This window comes from Bombyx mori, chromosome 28, assembly GCF_030269925.1.
Source record: "Bombyx mori chromosome 28, ASM3026992v2".
Classification (NCBI taxonomy): domain Eukaryota; kingdom Metazoa; phylum Arthropoda; class Insecta; order Lepidoptera; family Bombycidae; genus Bombyx; species Bombyx mori.
The window spans coordinates 7880943-7903274 of record NC_085134.1 but is presented as its reverse complement, the minus strand read 5'-3'; the positions used below and the strand labels follow the sequence as shown (position 1 = coordinate 7903274).

The 22332-nt window shown below is 38.1% G+C and overlaps 2 protein-coding genes across 2 annotated transcripts; both read left to right on the top strand.

Annotated features, from left to right (window-relative positions):
• Positions 1-959: 959 nt before the first annotated feature.
• LOC101739378 (CLIP domain-containing serine protease B9) lies at positions 960-8132 on the top strand. Its single transcript, XM_062676831.1, has 7 exons — positions 960-1376; positions 1935-2114; positions 3251-3455; positions 4475-4581; positions 4935-5102; positions 7280-7418; positions 7687-8132. Exons 1-7 carry the CDS (start codon positions 1077-1079, stop codon positions 7902-7904), a joined length of 1317 nt encoding a protein of 438 aa, XP_062532815.1. The 5' UTR covers positions 960-1076; the 3' UTR covers positions 7905-8132.
• A 2261-nt stretch (positions 8133-10393) lies between these two features.
• LOC134201601 (CLIP domain-containing serine protease B9-like) lies at positions 10394-19050 on the top strand. The gene is made up of 7 exons (XM_062676827.1): positions 10394-12505; positions 13069-13248; positions 14377-14584; positions 14961-15067; positions 15422-15589; positions 18007-18145; positions 18606-19050. The coding sequence occupies exons 1-7, from the start codon at positions 12206-12208 to the stop codon at positions 18821-18823; spliced, it is 1320 nt and encodes a 439-aa protein (XP_062532811.1). The 5' UTR covers positions 10394-12205; the 3' UTR covers positions 18824-19050.
• The last annotated feature ends 3282 nt before the right edge of the window (positions 19051-22332 follow it).

Genomic DNA, 22332 nt, shown 5'->3' with positions numbered 1-22332 from the left:
TACAGCTCGCGAAAACCAAAGAAAATACTGTATTCATAACATATACATTTACGTTGTAGACGTATATGGGATCCAATAACCACTTAAAATCAGGTAGGCCGTGAGCTCGTCCAACCACATATGCAATAAAAAAAAAGATGCCTGGGTTCCTGAGGCCGACTAGGGCCGACGTACAATTTGGTCTACGCAGGAATGAAAGTCTTTTTTTTTCTACCTAAGCTGTTTGTGGACTGGCCAGTTTTCTCAGACATGATTCTGAGTTCAATGGCTGCGGGAGGTCAATGTAAAATGAATTTATTTATAAATATTTGTATTTTATATGATAAGTAGTGCACTGAGGTTAATTTCCTGAAGTGATAAGCGAGAAGACCACCCATTGTAATTTTTGTGTATTTAATGTTTTACGTTTTTGTTTATTTTGGTGTACAATAAAGCATACACTCTCTCTCTCTCTCTCTCTCTCTTTCTCTTAAATACTATAGTGAAAAAGTGATGCTCATACTCGCATAGCTTGTTAAAAATGACAAAGGTTATAAGTTCCAAGGTTTATTTAAAGTCAAAAACATCAGAGAGACTTAAATATCGATAAATTAGAAGGATTGAATAAAATCATAAATAATATTTTTTATTGCTAATTTATATTCACACGCATCACATGTCCATACCACGCCATACCATTGTCCATTTTTTTCTTTACACAATTTAATGTATACGATATATTTTATTATTATGATAACTCTATAATGTCAATTATATTATTTATTATTACTATAAATAGATCGGTTATGTAACTTGCTACTCTGTTCTGGTATGACTCACTGTGTATTCCCATGGTAATATTTATAAACTTTAGAAGAATTAAATATAAACAGTTTCCTCAATCACGGAGCCTAAAGTAAATTCAAAAACGGAATCCAGTTTTAGCTAAGCATCACAACAAATCCCCACTAAAGCCGGTTATTAGTGATTTATCTACTAAAGGTCATTGTTAAGGAAAAATAGAATAAAATCTAATACAAGACTGTATCTTGCGGATTCAATATAGAAACTTCTTAGCGACTGGACGTTTCGCTAAAATGTTTATATCCGATTATAATAAAATTTCGTGCGGGAAAATGTACGGCTTAAGCAAAGTTTTATTCCTGATTGGGATTTTAGTGTGTACGAATGCTAAGGATTATAATAAGCATTGGGCTTTCATTGGGAATCCACTTCTTCATGCCACCCCTTGCATCGGAAACAGTGAAGTATCTATATCATATGAACCGGGTCTGGCACCGGAGGTAGAAACTAAATACAATTTATTTATACACGGCCCTTTCCCCGAACACACGACAATCAAAATGAAATTTGATTCGCCCGCCAATGTGACTCTGGTAAGTAATTTTTTATCGTTTCTCTAAGCGTCTCGGTTAAAATCAAATATTTTGTTTACTTCATAAACTTTTTTTGTTCCTAAGCTGATGGTCTAGAGAGATCATATCAGCGTAACCTTAACGAGTAGGTGAGCTCACGGGTTCAGACCTGACGATGTTGCTAAAATGAACTGAGAAGATCCGGAGAGAAACTCAGTGGACTGTGTGTGTGTGGTTTAATTTACTCGCCGCACCCTTCGTCGCGGGCGACGGGTTCGACGAGAACGATGACCGGTGCTTGAAGTACCTAAGAGCACCGACTTGTAGACATCTACGACTTGAGATATAAGCTCTAAGGTCTCAAGTATATTTACAACGGTTGCCCGACCCTTCAAACCGAAACGCATTACTGCTTCACGGCAGAATTAAATAGGTAGGGTGGTGGTACCTACCCGCGCGGACTCAGAAGAGGTCCTACCACCTGTAAAAATTTCTTGTATCCTGTGAATTCCTTTAATTTGGTACTATTTTTAGTTTTACTTCTTATATTTAATCCCATTTATGTATTAATTTTTTCAGAGCAACGACATAGGCAAATTAGCAAGAGTGTCTTCCTCTGCTGACGGAATGTTCTTCATCAAATACTTTAAAGGCGGACCCTATTTCAGTGCAGATGTGATAGGTTTAAACTTATCCGTAGTACCTTACCCGACCACTATTAACTTAAACTTTGTCGAATACTGCGAGCACCCGGCACTTGTAAGTAAAAGCCTAATGTATGTTTTATCTATATATTAATACGTGAAGCAAAAACTTTGTATCCCTTTTTACGAAAATTTCGCGGACGGAGGAGTACGAAATTTTCCACACTTATAGAGAATATAGAGAAGAAGTGCACAATGCTAATATTATTTTTTTAAATAATGCATAAAATATACATTAAATCAATAAAGAAAATATAGTTGGATTATAGCTTCAGAAAGTAATTAAAAATAAACCTCAGTAGACTTTGTACTACTATTTTATTTATTATTTATTATTTATTATTTATTTATTATTAACATAGAAGTAGAAACACAAGCATAATGTGCATCTGTGCTTGAACTAGGTGATAAAACCTGTATCTCAAGCAGCAGTGAAATCAAGCTATATCGTTGTTATGGGATAATGAATAAGATGTCCGATGCACTCATATCCAGCAATGCGACTATTCGAATCCCGCAGACAATATCATTAATCAAATTTCCCAACGAAAAATGTATTTGACACATGTTCACCAACAACTTGTATAAAAGAATAACATCGAGTGATAAAAATCAGACCCGCGAATTTTATGATTTTCGCAATTGTTTGTCGTCCTTTGTGAGTGACGTGACCGTCAACGGCAAATGGAACAACTTAACATCGGATGGACCGTGGGATCAATCACTCATCAAAGAATGAAAACAAGCCAACATAGTATTTATTCACATCAATGTTAAGAATTGTCTGATCATCGTTTTCTTCCAGAGTATTTTTTTGCAATCAGTATTTTTTTATTACTTTATCTATTATTTCGATCTGGTCTGGTCCATTCTGAGCCTGTAGCTGGAATAGGCACCAATGTTTTTTTCCATATCATAGTAACTTAACAACAAAGGCAGCATAAAGAAGATATTTAAGAAGTTCAGTCGCTAAGCCAACGAACGTTGATGTTCTGTTTTTAAATCAAACACTCTTTTATGGCTTAAATTTTTTTTATTTTTAAATTACATACTTGTTCAATTTTTTCCAGACTATTTTCTATTTGCCACAAATCACATTAACGTTTCCAATTTTAGCCGGCCTTTAATGGTTGTCCGTAAACAAATGTACAAACCACACACGATTTAAAAAATTACATTTTTTTCCACAAGGGAATCTTAGACGAATATATCGACGGATATAAATCAACAGCCTCATCTACTTATACAGAACACGATGACAACTGTGGAAGAATTAAAATCTCCGAAAAACAATGCGGTGGAAACGAAGAACCTATGCCTTGGCATGCTCTTATCAGAGACGACAACTCTACAATATGCGCTGGAACGTTGATATTACAGAGATATGTTTTGACAGGTGAGGTTTAATCCCACAATAGATCTTATGATGAATGCCCACCACTATACTGTGTACTAACTAACACTAACATCCCGTTCCCAGTTAATATGAACTATTCCCTAAACCTAAATTTGTAAATGCATTAGCTTATTTTATTTCCCGCACTAATATTAAACTATAAAAATATTTACAAATTTATGTCCCGTTCTCATTCGTCTCGTCTACTATCATTTAACTATATCACTGATATTCTATCTACCTAACATTGGCAGAGTCGTTCGACAAAGAAGATACTCGAGCCATTAAGTAAATAAATAAAAATTAATAATAATAACATAATACACAGTGTTGACCGCGGTAAGCTCCGTAATCGTAATTTTGCCCGGGATCTGTCTTGAGTGGGGTAAGTGGTAAAAGAGTTTTAATTATGAATGGCTTTAGGGAAAGAAGTAGACGTAAGAAAAAAATGGATGGATTGAGTGAAAGACTATATGTGTAAAAGGGGAGTGAGCGAAATAATGGTATATGATAGAGGAGTATAAAAGGAGAAAACATATTGTGCCAATCCCAGGTAACTGAGAGAAGGGCAGGAGAATGATGATGATCTCTCTTGAGTGGAGATTGGGCGTTGGGTGAGAGGCATTTACCATCTTCGACCATTGAGCACATAGACCCACGCATTCTTGGCACACGAACCTTGTAAAAGTTCGACATTAGAGGCAAAAGAATGCGTAACCCCATCTGTAGATATATATCCTAAAATATACATGAAAAGTCCTCGATTTCTCGGGAATCCTTACGGGGCACGATTCAGACCCCGGGGTAAGCCTCATTGCCCAAGCTGTGGTTTCCATGTCTCACTAGATAGAGCTGGTTTTTTTGCTGGTCAGCTTTTTTATTCTATAATATATATATGATAACAAGTAAAAATGCCTGCTTGATCATGCTCCTAAAACTGCCGAAATAAGCAACGCTGATTACGTCTAGAGGTAAGATGGTAAAATGACAATCTAACAATTGAAAAACTTTGATTTTAGCCGCTCAATGCGTCACAAACTTAGGCGTTGCGAAGAACGCCACAACTCTGTCTGTGGTTCTTGGGAAATTTAATAACACAAGTGATGAATGCTTACAGGAAATGGAGGTTAGTCAATTTATTGGTCATTTGTTTTACGGATCTCTAATCAGACACCGTCACGACGAAAGATTACAACGTAAATCTTTCGGATCCTAATCCAGGCTTGAGATGAGTTCGGAAGCTGAAGTGAGTGACAAGTGACCGATCGATCCTGAAAATTGCACAGTTTTTTAAAAATTAAAGATAAAAAATTGCTATAATTCTAAAATAAAATTCTTCTCTTTCCATTAGTACTACTTACGACGTATTTTTCTCAGATTTCGCGTTGTTCAAAACAGCATTCCAAAGCAAAACGAATCAGGAGATGGTATTTTATTGATAGAAAAAAAAAAACATTGCTCTAATTCATAATATTCCAGGTGGAAACAGTATTTGTTTACGATGGATACAATTATGAAAATGGAACAAATAACATTGCGTTGTTAGAACTGAAGAACGATGTGGTGTTTAACGAAAAAGTCCAACCTGCGTGTCTGTGGGAATTCAGCGCATACAAGAAGTTAAATTTGAAAGACATCAAGGGATCTGTGAGTATATTTATTTATCCGCTGCCTACTTAGCACGTGTCGGCTTCAGAATTCGTGACATAGTATCAAGAGTCATAGACATAATTAAAACTAATTTTACACGACCACGAAAACTGTAATAACTTATTTAAGCGTTGGAAGCAAGGTTAAGACTATAAAAAATACGCAAAACTAAATCGTTAAAGTGGTTCTAACTTTGTATCATCGGGCCGCTATGGCTCGGTTCCTGCGCCGGCCGCAGCGCATCGTTTCTATCAGGGTCATCCGTGGATATCGCATCGTCTCATTCGAGACGGCGTGTGTGTTGGCGGGGACGCCGCCATGGGAGCTGGAGGTGGAGTCGCTCGCTGCCGACTATCGGTGGCACAGCGAGCTTCGTGCTCTGGGCGTGGCGCATCCCTCCAAAAGTGAGCTGCGGGCGCGGAGGGCCATTCTCGGCGGTCCGTGCTCGAATCGTGGTCGAGGCGGTTGATCAACCCCACGTGGGTTACCAACCGCCGTAGGTTACCGTCTACGGACCGTCGAGGCGGTTTACCCAGTCTTTGATGAGTGGGTGAATCGTGACAGAGGATGCCCCACCTTCCGTCTGGTGCAGGTGCTGACTGGGCTCGGATGCTTCGGAAAGTACCTGCACCGGATAGGAGCTGAGCCGACGACGAGGCCCACCATTGTGGACACGACCTGGACACGGCGGAGCATACGCTCGCTGTCTGCCCCGCTTGGGAGGTGCAGTGCCGTATCCTGGTCGCAAAGATAGGACCAGACTTGTCGCTGCCTGGCGTCGTGGCGTCGATGCTTGGCGGTGACGAGTCCTGGAAGGCTATGCTCGAGTTCTGCGAGTGCACCATCTCGCAGAAGGAGGCGGCGGGGCGAGTGAGTCAAAGCTCTCCTCACTACGCAGAAATCCGCCGCCGCCGAGCAGGAGGTCGGGACCGAGATCCCATCCGTAACCCGGCCCCCTAAGAACTTCGGGCTCCACCCGCTTTGTGCGGGAAGGAGCCTAGGCGTGGGGCGGCGTGGTGGACCGCGTTCCCCCGACCGCTCCGGGAGAAGGTTAAGCGCGGCACCATCAATGCGGGCTCTTGGCCCGTCGATCGAGGGAACCGGCGGTCGTGTCACTGGCGGCCGCCGGTCCGGCGTCTGGGGGACGGCGGGATGGATGTAATATGTTCTGCATAAACCCTGTCTCGCCGTCTCAGTAGCTCCGACTGTGAGCGGCAGGAGTTTTTAGTGAGGTTCAACTCCCACATACAACATACCGCCATGCGGGTGGGGATCCGGCGATTTTCTCCTGTGGAAAAAAAAACTTTGTATCATAATGTTCATTGCAAAAATTTTGTATGCGAACTTCATCTCAACGTTTTTTTATCTGAATTTTTATGTTTCCACAAAAAATAGTAGTATAGTTACAAGTATAGTTACAACGGCTACTCCACCATTCAAACTGAAACGCTTGACTGCTCCCCAGCAGAAATAGGCGGGGTGGTGGTACCCACCTACGCGGACTCACAAGAGGTCCTACCATTAGTAATTACGCAAATTATAATTTCCACCACGGAAGTCAATCGTGAACATTTGTTGAGTACGTATTTCATTAGAAAAATTGGTACCCGCCTGAAATTCGAACATCGGTGCATCGCTCAACCCGAATATACCGGACGTCTTATCCATTAGCCCACGGCGGCTTTGTGCCATAGTGGCTACTATCTGGTCAAAGCGAAAAAAAGAAAACAAAATGCAGTCCAATTTTAGGCATCTTTATAAACATTAACATTCCATGCCAATCATACGTCCCGAGTAGCAATAATTCTGTGAGGGTGATTTATTTTTAACGGCTCTCATGTTCCATAAAATATTTTCCCGTAGGATAGAGAGTGTATTAGATGTAGAGATATTAATCTGGGAAGTTGATTACGACTTATTGGTAGCGCGTATGGTTTACAATCTGGATTGTCCTTGTTCAGTTTTAAAACCAGAGGCATTGTACACCATAGTACGGAACAAGGGTGTAGATACTGCTTACACCAAACAACATGGGTACAAAGAAATGTAAAATGAAATCCAAAACAAATCTAAATTAGTCTCATCTCAACTACCGTAATGCTATTGTTGGTTGGCTTCCAATTTATTGGGCCATGTCTACCATCGCCAGCAAATAAACAACTTTTTTTTTTCAGGTCATAAGCACAACTCTCGGCGATGATATTGATGAAGGTCTCGAGGTAGTGAATATGAAAAAGCTTAAGTCTTCTAAAGAAGTAAATGTTTATAGGGAGGAGAAATTTGGATCCAAATTCAACGCCACATCTATCAATCGTAAGTGGAACAATAAAGTTTATGGTAGCTGTCCGTCTACCCACGTGCTTTCAAAGGATTAAGGATCATACAATTATTATCGTGTTTGTCTGATGCGCTTTGACTGAAACGATCTCATGGTCAAACATGGTTTTGCCATTCACCAGAAAGCTCGGGTATGAGACTTTGGTTTCTTCAAAATTCATCCGTTAATTTACCATTTTCTCACCATCACTAGTGAAAATATTTTTTTATGTCACTGATATTTTATGACTCCCCTTTTTTGTAGAATCCGAAGCCTGCAAGCTAGTTGGTAGCGGATTTATGGTGTTTGTTCCGGATTCCCGTGAATTGAATAGCACCGGAGCGTGGTACATCCACGGAATCGTCGCTACGAACGATTCGACACTAAAATGCGACTCTAGCGATCCCACTGATTTCATCAACTTAGACTACTTTAGAGGCTGGGTCCTGAACAAAAAGAACAGATCTTATAGTATTTATTAGATTTGTTATTTTATTGATTGCTATCGAGTAACAATAGTTACTAGTGGTCGGCCGGTAGTCGAAATTCGACTGTAATTATTAATTTAAATTATAAGTTTGAACATTATTTTGTTTCTATTGTCAAAGTCTTTACTTCTATAATCACAGATTATGCTAAGGGTACACTATAGACAAATAAGATTAAAGAAATAAATAGACTTTTTGGCGGGAACGCGAGGAGTGAAGTTGTGTGATTTGTTTTATTTTGTCTATTTAGTGTTTCTTCGGGTTTAAATTTGTAATAATAGTAGTTTATTAACTGTTTGATATCTGTGAAAGTGCAAAAATGTGGGAAAATGAAACGAAGCCGCTGGACGTAACTTATCGGGATCCTCCAAAAAGTCCACTGAAAAAATCTTAGTAAATGACCACCATTTTACTGAGATTATATTTCATCTCATATCATCTCATTTATTTCATCCCAGTTGATTAATGTCTCAAATTAATCATCTTCATTTCAATTCACTCCATAATATCATTTTTCATAAAAATATGAATAAACATTAAAATAAGACATGACTTAAAGGTCTCAGTTACCAGGTCATAAAATCCCTTAAAAAAGAAGAAATAAATATTAATCTATTCTCAACTTGACCACAGACTTAACAATAAACAAAATATATAGTATATATGCGTGAGTGTGTCAAATACATGTTAGTGTGTGTAATGTTTTCTTTATTGGCTAAATTTATATTTTATGCATTATTTAAAAAAAAATTAGCATTGTGCACTCCTTCTCATGTTTTCTATAAGTATGGGAAATTTCATACTCCTCCGTTCGCGCAATTTTCGTAAAAAGGGATACAAAGTGTTTGCTTCGCGTATTAATATATAGATGACCATCATTGTAATAGGGTCGTTTTCAATTTTGCGGTACAAAAATGTAACGATCTCATGAATTTGAATCATGAAAAATGCTTCATCACAATCAAGTCAATCATTCATTGATAACATTATATAATATTCATTTATATTTTTAATTTTACGATTTTTTGATAACGCCATCACGGATGACAATCTAAATATTAACTTTTTTAAAAAGCTTAGAAATCGTATTTATTTTGTATTTAATAATGTTCTAATATCCATCCAGTTACTTTTTTTTGTATTATTGTATTATAATATACTGATTAACTAAAATTGCCGAATTTCAACACGCATTATTGGAAAAATAGCAAACAAGTTAGAATTTGAATTTCGAACCAGTGATACGAATGAGATTTGAGGTAGTTTTTACTGTAAAATTCCTAATTTAACAGTATTTAGGAATATTTAGTTATAGGATCACGCGCCTGTTGTCATGACATTAAATTTACTGTACTTATAATTACGGTAACATTAAATAACTCGCTTTTGGTCTCAAATTTTAAAACGGCCAAAATTTGGCATTTTTTCCTGTAAGCGAATTTGTTGCAATCATCAAACCATGCGAACTCTAGTGTACAATTGTTATTAAATCTGCGAAAATGATAATTATTATACACTTTGTGAAGATGATATTAAATACTCATTAAAACGTTGTTAAATATAAATCAATCGTTATTTAATGTAATATGAAAAGAAAACTGATAGAATTTTGGCATTTATTCATTTTTATAACAACCTTATAACCTACATACCTATCACTATATACATATCATCAAATAATACTAGACAAAAAAAAAAAAAAAACGTGTGCCACTCGGGAACTGCCGCGGTAAAGCTATTGCATAGCTTTTTTTATCAACTTATGCAATTATAATTAGACAATGATAATTTAATATTAAAACAATAATAAAACAAGACCACGCTATATTTATAAACGTTAACAAAAACAAAACATTAACTGTCCCCTTCACACTCATAAGCTAGACCGCGCGAGAGAGAGATGGGCAGACTTTTCATGATGCAGTGTGACGTCACGCCACGCGCTTATTCACAAACACTACACAAGCGCAACGTGTGAATGTGTTGAACACAAGCTACATGATAGGCGGAGTGAGGGGTGTTAGGTTTTTTTCGTTACGGAATTTCATGAATCGGTTGCCGCGCTCAAGGCTCGCGATAAAAGCTATGCAATAGCTTAACAAACGAAACTTTCTTGTTTCGGTGTAAAATTTATTGTTATATCTGAATCGGGAGACGATTTTATATTGTTTTAGGGCAAAAGATTTTATTTTGGTTAACGCAAAATAAATGCAAAAGTTACGCCTATGCGGAAGCTTAAAATACGAGGGTTCAAAGTTGTGATGGGCTGCTAGGATATTCACTGTTATAGACATTGTATTAGACGCTCATCTTTTTAAATACTTCATCATTAAATACACCATCTTTACTGGTGGTAGGACCTCTTGTGAGTCCGCGCCGGTAGGTATCACCGCCCTGCCTATGTTCTGCCATGAAGACCTTAGAAATTATAATATATCTCAAGGTGGGTGGCGCATTTACGCTGTAGATGTCTATGGGCTCCAGTAACCACTTAACACCAGGTGGGCTGTGAGCTCGTCCTCTCATCTAAGCAATAAATAAAAAAGCAGTAATGCGTTTCGGTCTGAAGGGTAGGGCAGCCGTTGTAACTATACTGAGATCTAAGAACTTATATCTCAAGGTGGTCTATGGGCTCCAGTAACCACTTAACCCCAGGTGGGCTGTGAGTTCGTCCACTCATAAGAGCAATTAAAAAAAAAGTGGATCGTATGCTGGTTTTCAAACAAAGACAAGTAAGAAAATGGATACCCAAATAATTATACTTTTGAGAGAGAAAGAGAAAGATTAAGCCGTAAAAGCAATTTGAATCTTATCTACAGCTCGCGAAAACCAAAGAAAACACTGTATTCATAACATATACATTTACGTTGTAGACGTATATGGGATCCAATAACCACTTAAAATCAGGTTGGCCGTGAGCTCGTCCAACCACACCGCAATAAATAAAAAAATGCCTGGGTTCCTGAGGCCGACTAGGGCCGACGTACAACTTGCTCTACGCAGGAATGAAAGTCTTTTTTTTTCTACCTAAGCTGTTTGTGGACTGGCCAGTTTTCTCAGACATGATTCTGAGTTCAATGGCTGCGAGAGGTCAATGTAAAATGAATTTATTTATAAATATTTGTATTTTATATGATAAGTAGTGCACTGAGGTTAATTTCCTGAAGTGATAAGCGAGAAGACCACCCATTGTAATTTTTGTGTATTTAATGTTTTACGTTTTTGTTTATTTTGGTGTACAATAAAGCATACGCTCTCTCTCTCTCTCTCTCTCTCTCTCTCTCTCTCTCTCTCTCTCTTTCTCTTAAATACTATAGTGAAAAAGTGATGCTCATACTCGCATAGTTTGTTAAAAATGACGAAGGTTATAAGTTCCAAGGTTTATTTAAAGTCAAAAACATCAGAGAGACTTAAATATCGATAAATTAGAAGGATTGAATAAAATCATAAATAATATTTTTTATTGCTAATTTATATTCGAAATTCGAATGGCAATATTTACACAAAGAAATAAAAAAACTTATAAGTGGCCACGGGAAATACGGCAACATGGAACATGACTGACAAAACATAGAGGAAGTCTTTACTAAAAGTCAAACAATGAGAGATTTACGGATGTTTCTATTTTTAGTTATTTTTTTCTTTCTTCTTCTTTTTCTCTACCTTATCCCACTAGGTGGGGTCGGCACAGCTAATTTTTCTCTTCCATTCTCTTCTATCAGCCGTCATCTCAACACTCACTCCTCTCTCTCTCCTATCGTCATTCACACACTCCATCCCTGTCTTCTTCGGTCGACCTCTTCCCCCTCTACCTTGCACTACCATTTCCATACATCTCCTAGTCACATGCATCTTCTCTCTACGCATCACATGTCCATACCATGCCATAACATTATCCATTTTTTTCTTTACACAATTTAATGTATACGATATATTTTATTATTATGATAACTCCATAATGTCAATTATATTATTTATTATTACTATAAATAGATCGGTTATGTAACTTGCTACTCTGTTCTGGTATGACTCACTGTGTATTCCCATGGCAATACCTATGTATTCACTTTAAAAGAATTAAATATAACCAATTTCCTCAATCACGGAGCCTAAAGTAAATTCAAAAACGGAATCCAGTTTTAGCTAAGCATCACAACAAATCCCCACTAAAGCCGGTTATTAGTGATTTATCTACCAAAGGTCATTGTTAAGGAAAAATAGAATAAAATCTAATACAAGACTGTATCTTGCGGATTCAATATAGAAACTTCTTAGCGACTGGACGTTTCGCTAAAATGTTTATATCCGATTATAATAAAAGTTCGTGCGGGAAAATGTACAGCTTAAGCAAAGTTTTATTCCTGATTGGGATTTTAGTGTGTACGAATGCTAAGGATTATGATAAGCATTGGGCTTTCATTGGGAATCCACTTCTTCATGCCACCCCTTGCATCGGAAATAGTGAAGTGTCTATATCATTTGAACCGGGTCTGGCACCGGAGGAAGAAACTAAATACAATTTATTTATAAACGGCCCTTTCCCCGAACACACGACAATCAAAATGAAATTTGATTCGCCCGCCAATGTGACTCTGGTAAGTAATTTTTTATCGTTTCTCTAAGCGTCTCGGTTAAAATCAAATATTTTGTTTACTTCATAAACTTTTTTTGTTCCTAAGCTGATGGTCTAGAGAGATCATATCAGCGTAACCTTAACGAGTAGGTGAGCTCACGGGTTCAGACCTGACGATGTTGCTAAAATGAACTGAGAAGATCCGGAGAGAAACTCAGTGGACTGTGTGTGTGTGGTTTAATTTACTCGCCGCACCCTTCGTCGCGGGCGACGGGTTCGACGAGAACGATGACCGGTGCTTGAAGTACCTAAGAGCACCGACTTGTAGACATCTACGACTTGAGATATAAGCTCTAAGGTCTCAAGTATAGTTACAACGGTTGCCCGACCCTTCAAACCGAAACGCATTACTGCTTCACGGCAGAATTAAATAGGCAGGGTGGTGGTACCTACCCGCGCGGACTCACAAGAGGTCCTACAACCAGTAAAAATGTCTTGAGTTCTGTGAATTCCTTTAATTTGGTACTATTTTTAGTTTTACCTCTTATATTATATTTAATCACATTTATGTATTATTTTTTTCAGAGCAACGACATAGGCAAATTAGCAAGAGTGTCTTCGTATGCTGACGGAATGTTCTTCATCAAATACTTTAAAGGCGGACCCTATTTCAGTGCAAATGTGATAGGTTTAAACTTATCCGTAGTACCTTACCCGACCACTATTAACTTAAACTTTGTCGAATACTGCGAGCACCCGGCACTTGTAAGTAAAAGCCTAATGTATGTTTTATCTATATATTAATACGTGAAGCAAAAACTTTGTATCCCTTTTTACGAAAATTGCGCGGACGGAGGAGTACGAAATTTTCCACACTTATAGAGAATATAGGGAAGAAGTGCACAATGCTAATAATTTTTTTGAAATAATGCATAAAATATACATTAAATCAATAAAGAAAATATAGTTGGATTATAGCTTCAGAAAGTAATTAAAAATAAACCTCAGTAGACTTTGTACTACTATTTTATTTATTATTTATTATTTATTTATTATTAACATAGAAGTAGAAACACAAGCATAATGTGCATCTGTGCTTGAACTAGGTGATAAAACCTGTATCTCAAGCAGCAGTGAAATCAAGCTATATCGTTGTTATGGGATAATGAATAAGATGTCCGATGCACTCATATCCAGCAATGCGACTATTCGAATCCCGCAGACAATATCATTAATCAAATTTCCCAACGAAAAATGTATTTGACACATGTTCACCAACAACTTGTATAAAAGAATAACATCGAGTGATAAAAATCAGACCCGCGAATTTTATGATTTTCGCAATTGTTTGTCGTCCTTTGTGAGTGACGTGACCGTCAACGGCAAATGGAACAACTTAACATCGGATGGACCGTGGGATCAATCACTCATCAAAGAATGAAAACAAGCCAACATAGTATTTATTCACATCAATGTTAAGAATTGTCTGATCATCGTTTTCTTCCAGAGTATTTTTTTGCAATCAGTATTTTTTTATTACTTTATCTATTATTTCGATCTGGTCTGGTCCATTCTGAGCCTGTAGCTGGAATAGGCACCAATGTTTTTTTCCATATCATAGTAACTTAACAACAAAGGCAGCATAAAGAAGATATTTAAGAAGTTCAGTCGCTAAGCCAACGAACGTTAATGTCCTGTTTTTAAATCAAACACTCTTTTATGGCTTAAATTTTTTTTATTTTTAAATTACATACTTGTTCAATTTTTTCCAGACTATTTTCTATTTGCCACAAATCACATTAACGTTTCCAATTTTAGCCGTTCTTTAATGGTTGTCCGTAAACAAATGTACAAACCACACACGATTTAAAAAATTACATTTTTTTCCACAAGGGAATCTTAGATGGATATATCAACGGATATAAATCAACAGCCTCATCTACTTATACAGAACACGATGACAACTGTGGAAGAATTAAAATCTCCGAAAAACAATGCGGTGGAAACGAAGAAGAACCTATGCCCTGGCATGCTCTTATCAGAGACGACAACTCTACAATATGCGCTGGAACGTTGATATTACAGAGATATGTTTTGACAGGTGAGGTTTAATCCCACAATAGATCTTAATGATGAATGCCCACCACTATACTGTGTACTAACTAACACTAACATCCCGTTCCCAGTTAATATGAACTATTCCCTAAACCTAAATTTGTAAATGCATTAGCTTATTTTATTTCCCGCACTAACATTAAACAATAAAAATATTTACAAATTTTCTCCCGTTCTCATTCGTCTCGTCTACTATCATTTAACTATATCACTGATATTCTATCTACCTAACATTGGCAGAGTCATTCGACAAAGAAGATACTCGAGCCATTAAGTAAATAAATAAAAATTAATAATAATAACGTAAATAAGAGGTAAGATGGTAAAATGACAATCTAACAATTGAAAAACTTTGATTTTAGCCGCTCAATGCGTCACAAACTTAGGCGTTGCGAAGAACGCCACAACTCTGTCTGTGGTTCTTGGGAAATTTAATAACACCAGTGATGAATGCTTACAGGAAATGGAGGTTAGTCAATTAATTGGTCATTTGTTTTACGGATCTCTAATCAGACACCGTGACGACGAAAGATTACAACGTAAATCTTTCGGATCCTCATCCAGGCTTGAGATATGAGTTCGGAAGCTGATGTGAGTGACAAGTGACCGATCGATCCTGAAAATTGCAGTTTTTTTAAAAATTGAAGATTAAAAATTGCTATAATTCTAAAATAAAATTCTTCTATTTCCCTTAGTACTACTTACGACGTATTTTTCTCCGATTTCGCGTTGTTCAAAACAGCATTTCAAAGCAAAACGAATGCGGAGATGGTATTTTATTGATAGAAAAAAAACAACATTGCTCTAATTCATAATATTCCAGGTGGAAACAGTATTTGTTTACGATGGATACAATTATGAAAATGGAACAAATAACATTGCGTTGTTAGAACTGAAGAACGATGTGGTGTTTAACGAAAAAGTCCAACCTGCGTGTCTGTGGGAGTTCAGCGCATACAAGAAGTTAAATTTGAAAGACATCAAGGGATCTGTGAGTATATTTATTTATCCGCTGCATACTTAGCACGTGTCGGCTTCAGAATTCGTGACACGAATACACGACCACGAAAACTGTAATAACTTATTTAAGCGTTGGAAGCAAGGTTATGACTATAAAAAAAAACGCAAAACTAAATCGTTAAAGTGGTTCTAACTTTGTATCATCGGGCCGCTATGGCTCGGTTCCTACGCCGGCCGCAGCGCATCGTTTCTATCAGGGTCATCCGTGGATATCGCTTCGTCTCATTCGAGACGGCGTGTGTGTTGGCGGGGACGCCGCCATGGGAGCTGGAGGCGGAGTCGCTCGCTGCTGACTATCGATGGCACAGCGAGCTTCGTGCTCTGGGCGTGGCGCGTCCCTCCAAAAGTGAGCTGCGGGCGCGGAGGGCCATTCTCGGCGGTCCGTTCTCGAATCGTGGTCGAGGCGGTTGGTCAACCCAACGTGGGTTACCAACCGCCGTGGGTTACCGTCTACGGACCGTCGAGGCGGTTTACCCAGTCTTTGATGACTGGGTGAATCGTGGCAGAGGACGCCCCACCTTCCGTCTGGTGCAGGTGCTGACTGGGCTCGGATGCTTCGGGAAGTACCTGCACCGGATAGGAGCTGAGCTGACGACGAGGCCCACCATTGTGGACACGACCTGGACACGGCGGAGCATACGCTCGCTGTCTGCCCCGCTTGGGAGGTGCAGTGCCGTATCTTGGTCGCAAAGATAGGACCAGACTTGTCGTTGCCTGGCGTCGTGGCGTCGATGCTTGGCGGTGACGAGTCCTGGAAGGCTATGCTCGACTTCTGCGAGTGCACCATCTCGCAAAAGGAGGCGGCGGGGCGAGTGAGTCAAAGCTCTCCTCACTACGCAGAAATCCGCCGCCGCCGAGCAGGAGGTCGGGACCGAGATCCCATCCGTAACCCGGCCCCCTAAGAACTTCGGGCTCCACTCGCTTTGTGCGGGAAGGAGCCTAGTCGTGGGGCGGCGTGGTAGATGTAATATGTTCTGCATAAACCCTGTCCCGCCGTCTCAGTAGCTCCGACTGTGAGCGGCAGGAGTTTTTAGTGAGGTTCAACTCCCACATACAACATACCGCCATGCAGGTGGGGATCCGGCGATTTTCTCCTGTGGAAAAAAAACTTTGTATCATAATGTTCATTGCAAAAATGTTGTATGCGAACTTTATCTTAACGTTTTTTGATCTGAATTTTTATGTTTCCACAAAAAATAGTAGTATTGTTACAAGTATAGTTACAACGGCTACTCCACCCCTCAAACTGAAACGCTTGACTACTCCCCAGCAGAAATAGGCGGGCTGGTGGTACCCACCCACGCGGACTCACAAGAGGTTCTACCATCAGTAATTACGCAAATTATAATTTTCACCACGGAAGTCAATCGTGAACATTTGTTGAATACGTATTTCATTAGAAAAATTGGTACCCGCCTGAAATTCGAATATCGGTACATCGCTCAACACGAATACACCGGACGTCTCATCCATTAGGCCACGGCGGCTTTGTGCCATAGTGACTACTATCTGGTCATAGCGAAAAAAAGAAAACAAAATGCAGCCCGATTTTAGGCATCTTTATAAACATTAACATTCCATGCCAATCATACGTCCCGAGTAGCAATAATTCTGTGTAGGGTGATTTATTTTTATAGGCTCTCATCTTCTTCTTTTTCTCCACCTTATCCCACTATGTGGGGTCGGCACAGCTAATTTTTCTCTTCCATTCTCTTCTATCAGCCGTCATCTCAACACTCACTCCTCTCTCTCTCATATCGTCATTCACACACTCCATCCATGTCTTCTTCGGTCGACCTCTTCCCCCTCTACCTTGCACTACCATTTCCATACATCTCCTAGTCACATGCATCTTCTCTCTACGCATCACATGTCCATACCACGCTAACCGTCCGCTCCTTAATTTGTTGTTTACCGGGGCCACTTTCACACTTCCTCTGATGTACTCATTCTTTATCTTATCCATTCTTGTTACTCCACACATCCATCTCAACATTCGCATCTCTGCCGCATGCACTCCTCTTTCATGCTTAACTTTCGTCGCCCAACACTTTTATAGGCTCTCATGTTGCATAAAATATTTTCCCGTAGGATAGCGAGCGTCTTTTAACATTAATCTGGGAAGTTGATATTGGTAGCGCGCATGGTCTATAATCTGGATTGTCTTTGTTCAATTTTAAAACCAGAGGCATTGTGCACTGTAGTACGGAACAAGGGTATAGATACTGCTTACACCAAATAACATGTGTACAAAGAAATGTAAAATGAAATCCAAAACAAATCTAAATTAGTCTCAACTCAACTACCGTAATGCTATTATTGGTTGGTTTCCAATTTATTGGGCCATGTCTACCATCGCCAGCAAATAAACAACTTTTTTTTTTTCAGGTCATAAGCACAACTCTCGGCGAAGATATTGATGAAGGTCTCGAGGTAGTGAATATGAAAAAGCTTAAGCCTTTTAAAGAAGTAAATGTTTATAGGGAGGAAACATTTGGATCCAAATTCAACGCCACATCTATCAATCGTAAGTGGAACAATAAAGTTTATGGTAGCTGTCCGTCTACCCACGTGCTTTCAAAGGATTATGGACCATACAACTATTTTCGTGTTTGTCTGATGCGCTTTATTAGCTGAAACAGTGGTAGATTTTATTATCACTGACTAACAAAACCTTGCTTAATAAAATAAGTCCTTTTTTTATTATTTAGATGGTTGGACGAGCTCACAGCCCACCTGGTGTTAAATGGTTACTGGAGCCCATAGACATTTACAACGTAAATACGCTACCCACCTCGAGATATAAGTTCTAAGGTCTCAGTATAGTTACAACGGCTGCGCCACCCTTCAAACCGAAACGCTTTACTGCTTCACTGCAGAAATCGGCGGAGTGGTGGTACTTACCCGTGCGGACTCACAAGAGGTCCTACCACTAGTAAAAATATTTTTTTATGACACTGATATTTTATGACTCCCTTTTTTTGTAGAATCCGAAGCCTGCAAGCTAGTTGGTAGCGGATTTATGGTGTTTGTTCCGGATTCCCGTGAATTGAATAGCACCGGAGCGTGGTACATCCACGGAATCGTTGCTACGAACGATTCGACGCTAAAATGCGATTCTAGCGATCCCACTGATTTCATCAACTTAGACTACTTCAGAGGCTGGGTCCTGAACAAAAAGAACAGATCTTATAGTATTTATTAGATTTGTTATTTTATTGATTGCTATCGAGTAACAATAGTTACTAGTGGTCGCCCGGTAGTCGAAATTCGACTGTAATTATTAATTTAAATTATAAGTTTGAACATTATTTTGTTTCTATTGTCAAAGTCTTTACTTCTATAATCACAGATTACGCTAAGGGTACACTATAGACAAATAATATTAAAGAAATAAATAGACTTTTTGGCGGGAACGCGAGGAGTGAAGTTGTGTGATTTGTTTTATTTTGTCTATTTAGTGTTTCTTCGGGTTTAAATGTGTAATAATGGTGGTTTATTAACTGTTTAATATCTGTGAAAGTGCAAAAATGTGGGAAAATGAAACAATGCCGTAACTTATCGGGATCCTCCAAAAAGTCCACTGAAAATTTTTTAGTAAATGACCACCATTTTACTGAGATTATATTTCATCTCATATCATCTCATCTATTTCATCCCAGTTGATTAATGTCTCAAACTGATCATCTTCATTTCATTTCACTCCATAATATCATTTTTCATAAAAATATGAATATACATTAAAATTCTTTATTGGCTAAATGTAATTTATACGCATTATTTAAAAAAAAAATTAGCATTGTGCACTCCTTCTCTATATTTTCTATAAGTATGGGAAATTTCATACTCTTCCGTCCGCGCAATTTTCGTAAAAAGGGATACAAAGTGTTTGCTTCGCGTATTAATATATAGATGACCATCATTGTAATAGGGTCGTTTTCAATTTTGCGGTACAAAAATGTAACCATCTCATGAATTTAAACTTTCTCTATTTTTTTATTTTTTTTTATGTATTTAGGCGTGTTCTGAATAAAAAATGCTCCATCACAATCAAGTTAATCATTTATTGATAATATTATATAATATTCATTTATATTTTTCATTTTAAATACGAATTTGATAACGCCATCACGGATGACAATCTAAATAGGAACTTTTTGAAGTGAAACTTCTTTAGGCGCATGAGGGTAAAATTTTTACAGATGTAACGTCACGCAGGTATGCAACGGAAGTGTCTTAAGTACTTGTCAAATGTCAGTAGTAGTAGTTGTTGTATTTTCCCAACTGGAAAGGCAAATGTATCATACCATACAGCCTAATATTTTATAATTTTTTTGTGAAAAATGTTAAAAGGAATTGAGATGAAATGAAAAGAATTTGGAACATTAATCAAATAGCATGAAATTAAATTAGTCAATTCAATTGGCAAAATATTAGTCATTTACAATTTAGAAATCTAAACATAATGTGACTGTCAACACTGAGGTTTGAGATTGACATTTGACAGACTTTTGGCGCGAACATATCTTCCTTTTTCCCTTCCTCTAAGTCTCGGAAATCTAAAGTTTTAGATTTGTATAAATATAAGCAAGACTTATAAATTAGTTCGCCAAAGAAGTTTCACTTCTGACATGTGTACTTTGTACGCACGCATTTTTTTTAAAAAAGCTTAGAAATCGTATTTCTTTTGTTTTTAATAATGTTCTAATATCCAGTTAGTTTTCTTTTATTATTGTATTATATACTGATTAACTAAAATAGCCGAATTTCAACACGCATTACTGGATAAATAGCAAACAAGTTAGAATTTGAATTTCAAACCAGTGATACGAATGAGATTTGAGGTAGTTTTTACTGTAAATTTCCTAATTTAACAGTATTTAGGAATATTTAGTTATAGGATCACGCGCCTGTTGTCATGACATTAAATTTACTGTACTTATAATTACGGCAACATTAAATAACTCGCTTTTGGCCCCAAATTTGAAAACGGCCAAAATTTGGCATTTTTTCGTGTAAGCGAATTTGTTGCAATCATCAAACCCTACGAACTCTAGTGTACAATTGTTATTAAATCTGCGAAAATGATAATTATTATACACTTTGTGAAGATGATATTAAATACTCATTAAAACGTTGTTAAATATAGATCAATCGTTATAATGTAATATGAAAAGAAAACTGATAGAATTTTGGCATTTATTCATTTTTATAACAACCTTATATCCCACATACCTATCACTATATACCTATCATCAAATAACACTAGACAACAAAAAAAAAAAAACGTGTGGCACTCGGGAACTGCCGCGGTAATGCTATTGCATGGCATTTTTTATCAATTTATGCAATTATAATTAGACAATGATAATTTAATATTAAAACAATAATAAAACAAGACCACGCTATATTTATAAACGTTAACAAAAACAAAACATTAACTGTCCCCTTCACACTCATAAGCTAGACCGCGCGAGAGAGAGATGGGCAGACTTTTCATGATGCGCATGCAGTGTGACGTCACGCCACGCGCTTATTCACAAACACTACACAAGCGCAACGTGTGAATGTGTTGAACACAAGCTACATGATAGGCGGAGTGAGGGGTGTTAGGTTTTTTTCGTTACGGAATTTCATGAATCGGTTGCCGCGCTCAAGGCTCGAGATAAAAGCTATGCAAAAGCTTAAAAAACGAAACTTTCTTGTTTCGGTGTAAAATTTATTGTTATATCTGAATCGGGAGACGATTTTATATTGTTTTAGGGCAAATTTTTTATTTTGGTTAACGCGAAATAAATGCAAAAGTTACGCCTACGCGGAAGCTTCAAATACGAGGGTTCAAAGTTGTGATGGGCTGCTAGGATATTCACTGTTATAGACATTGTATTAGACGCTCACCTTTTTAAATACTTCATCATTAAATACACCATCTTTACTGGTGGTAGGACCTCTTGTGAGTCCGCGCCGGTAGGTATCACCGCCCTGCCTATGTTCTGCCATGAAGACCTTAGAAATTATAATATATCTCAAGGCGGGTGGCGCATTTACGCTGTAGATGTCTATGGGCTCCAGTAACCACTTAACACCAGGTGGGCTGTGAGCTCGTCCTCTCATCTAAGCAATAAATAAAAAAAGCAGTAATGCATTTCGGTCTGAAGGGTAGGGCAGCCGTTGTAACTATACTGAGATCTAAGAACTTATATCTCAAGGTGGGTGGCGCATTTAAGTTGTAGGTGTCTATGGGCTCCAGTAACCACTTAACCCCAGGTGGGCTGTGAGTTCGTCCACTCATAAGAGCAATTAAAAAAAAAGTGGATCGTATGCTGGTTTGCAAACAAAGACAAGTAAGAAAATGGATACCCAAATAATTATACTTTTGAGAGAGAAAGAGAGAGATTAAGCCGTAAAATCAATTTGAATCTTATCTACAGCTCGCGAAAACCAAAGAAAATACTGTATTCATAACATATACATTTACGTTGTAGATGTATATGGGATCCAATAACCACTTAAAATCAGGTAGGCCGTGAGCTCGTCCAACCACATATGCAATAAAAAAAAAGATGCCTGAGTTCCTGAGGCCGACTAGGGCCGACGTACAACTTGGTCTACGCAGGAATGAAAGTCTTTTTTTTTGCTACCTAAGGTGTTTGTGGACTGGCCAGTTTTCTCAGACATGATTCTGAGTTCAATGGCTGCGAGAGGTCAATGTAA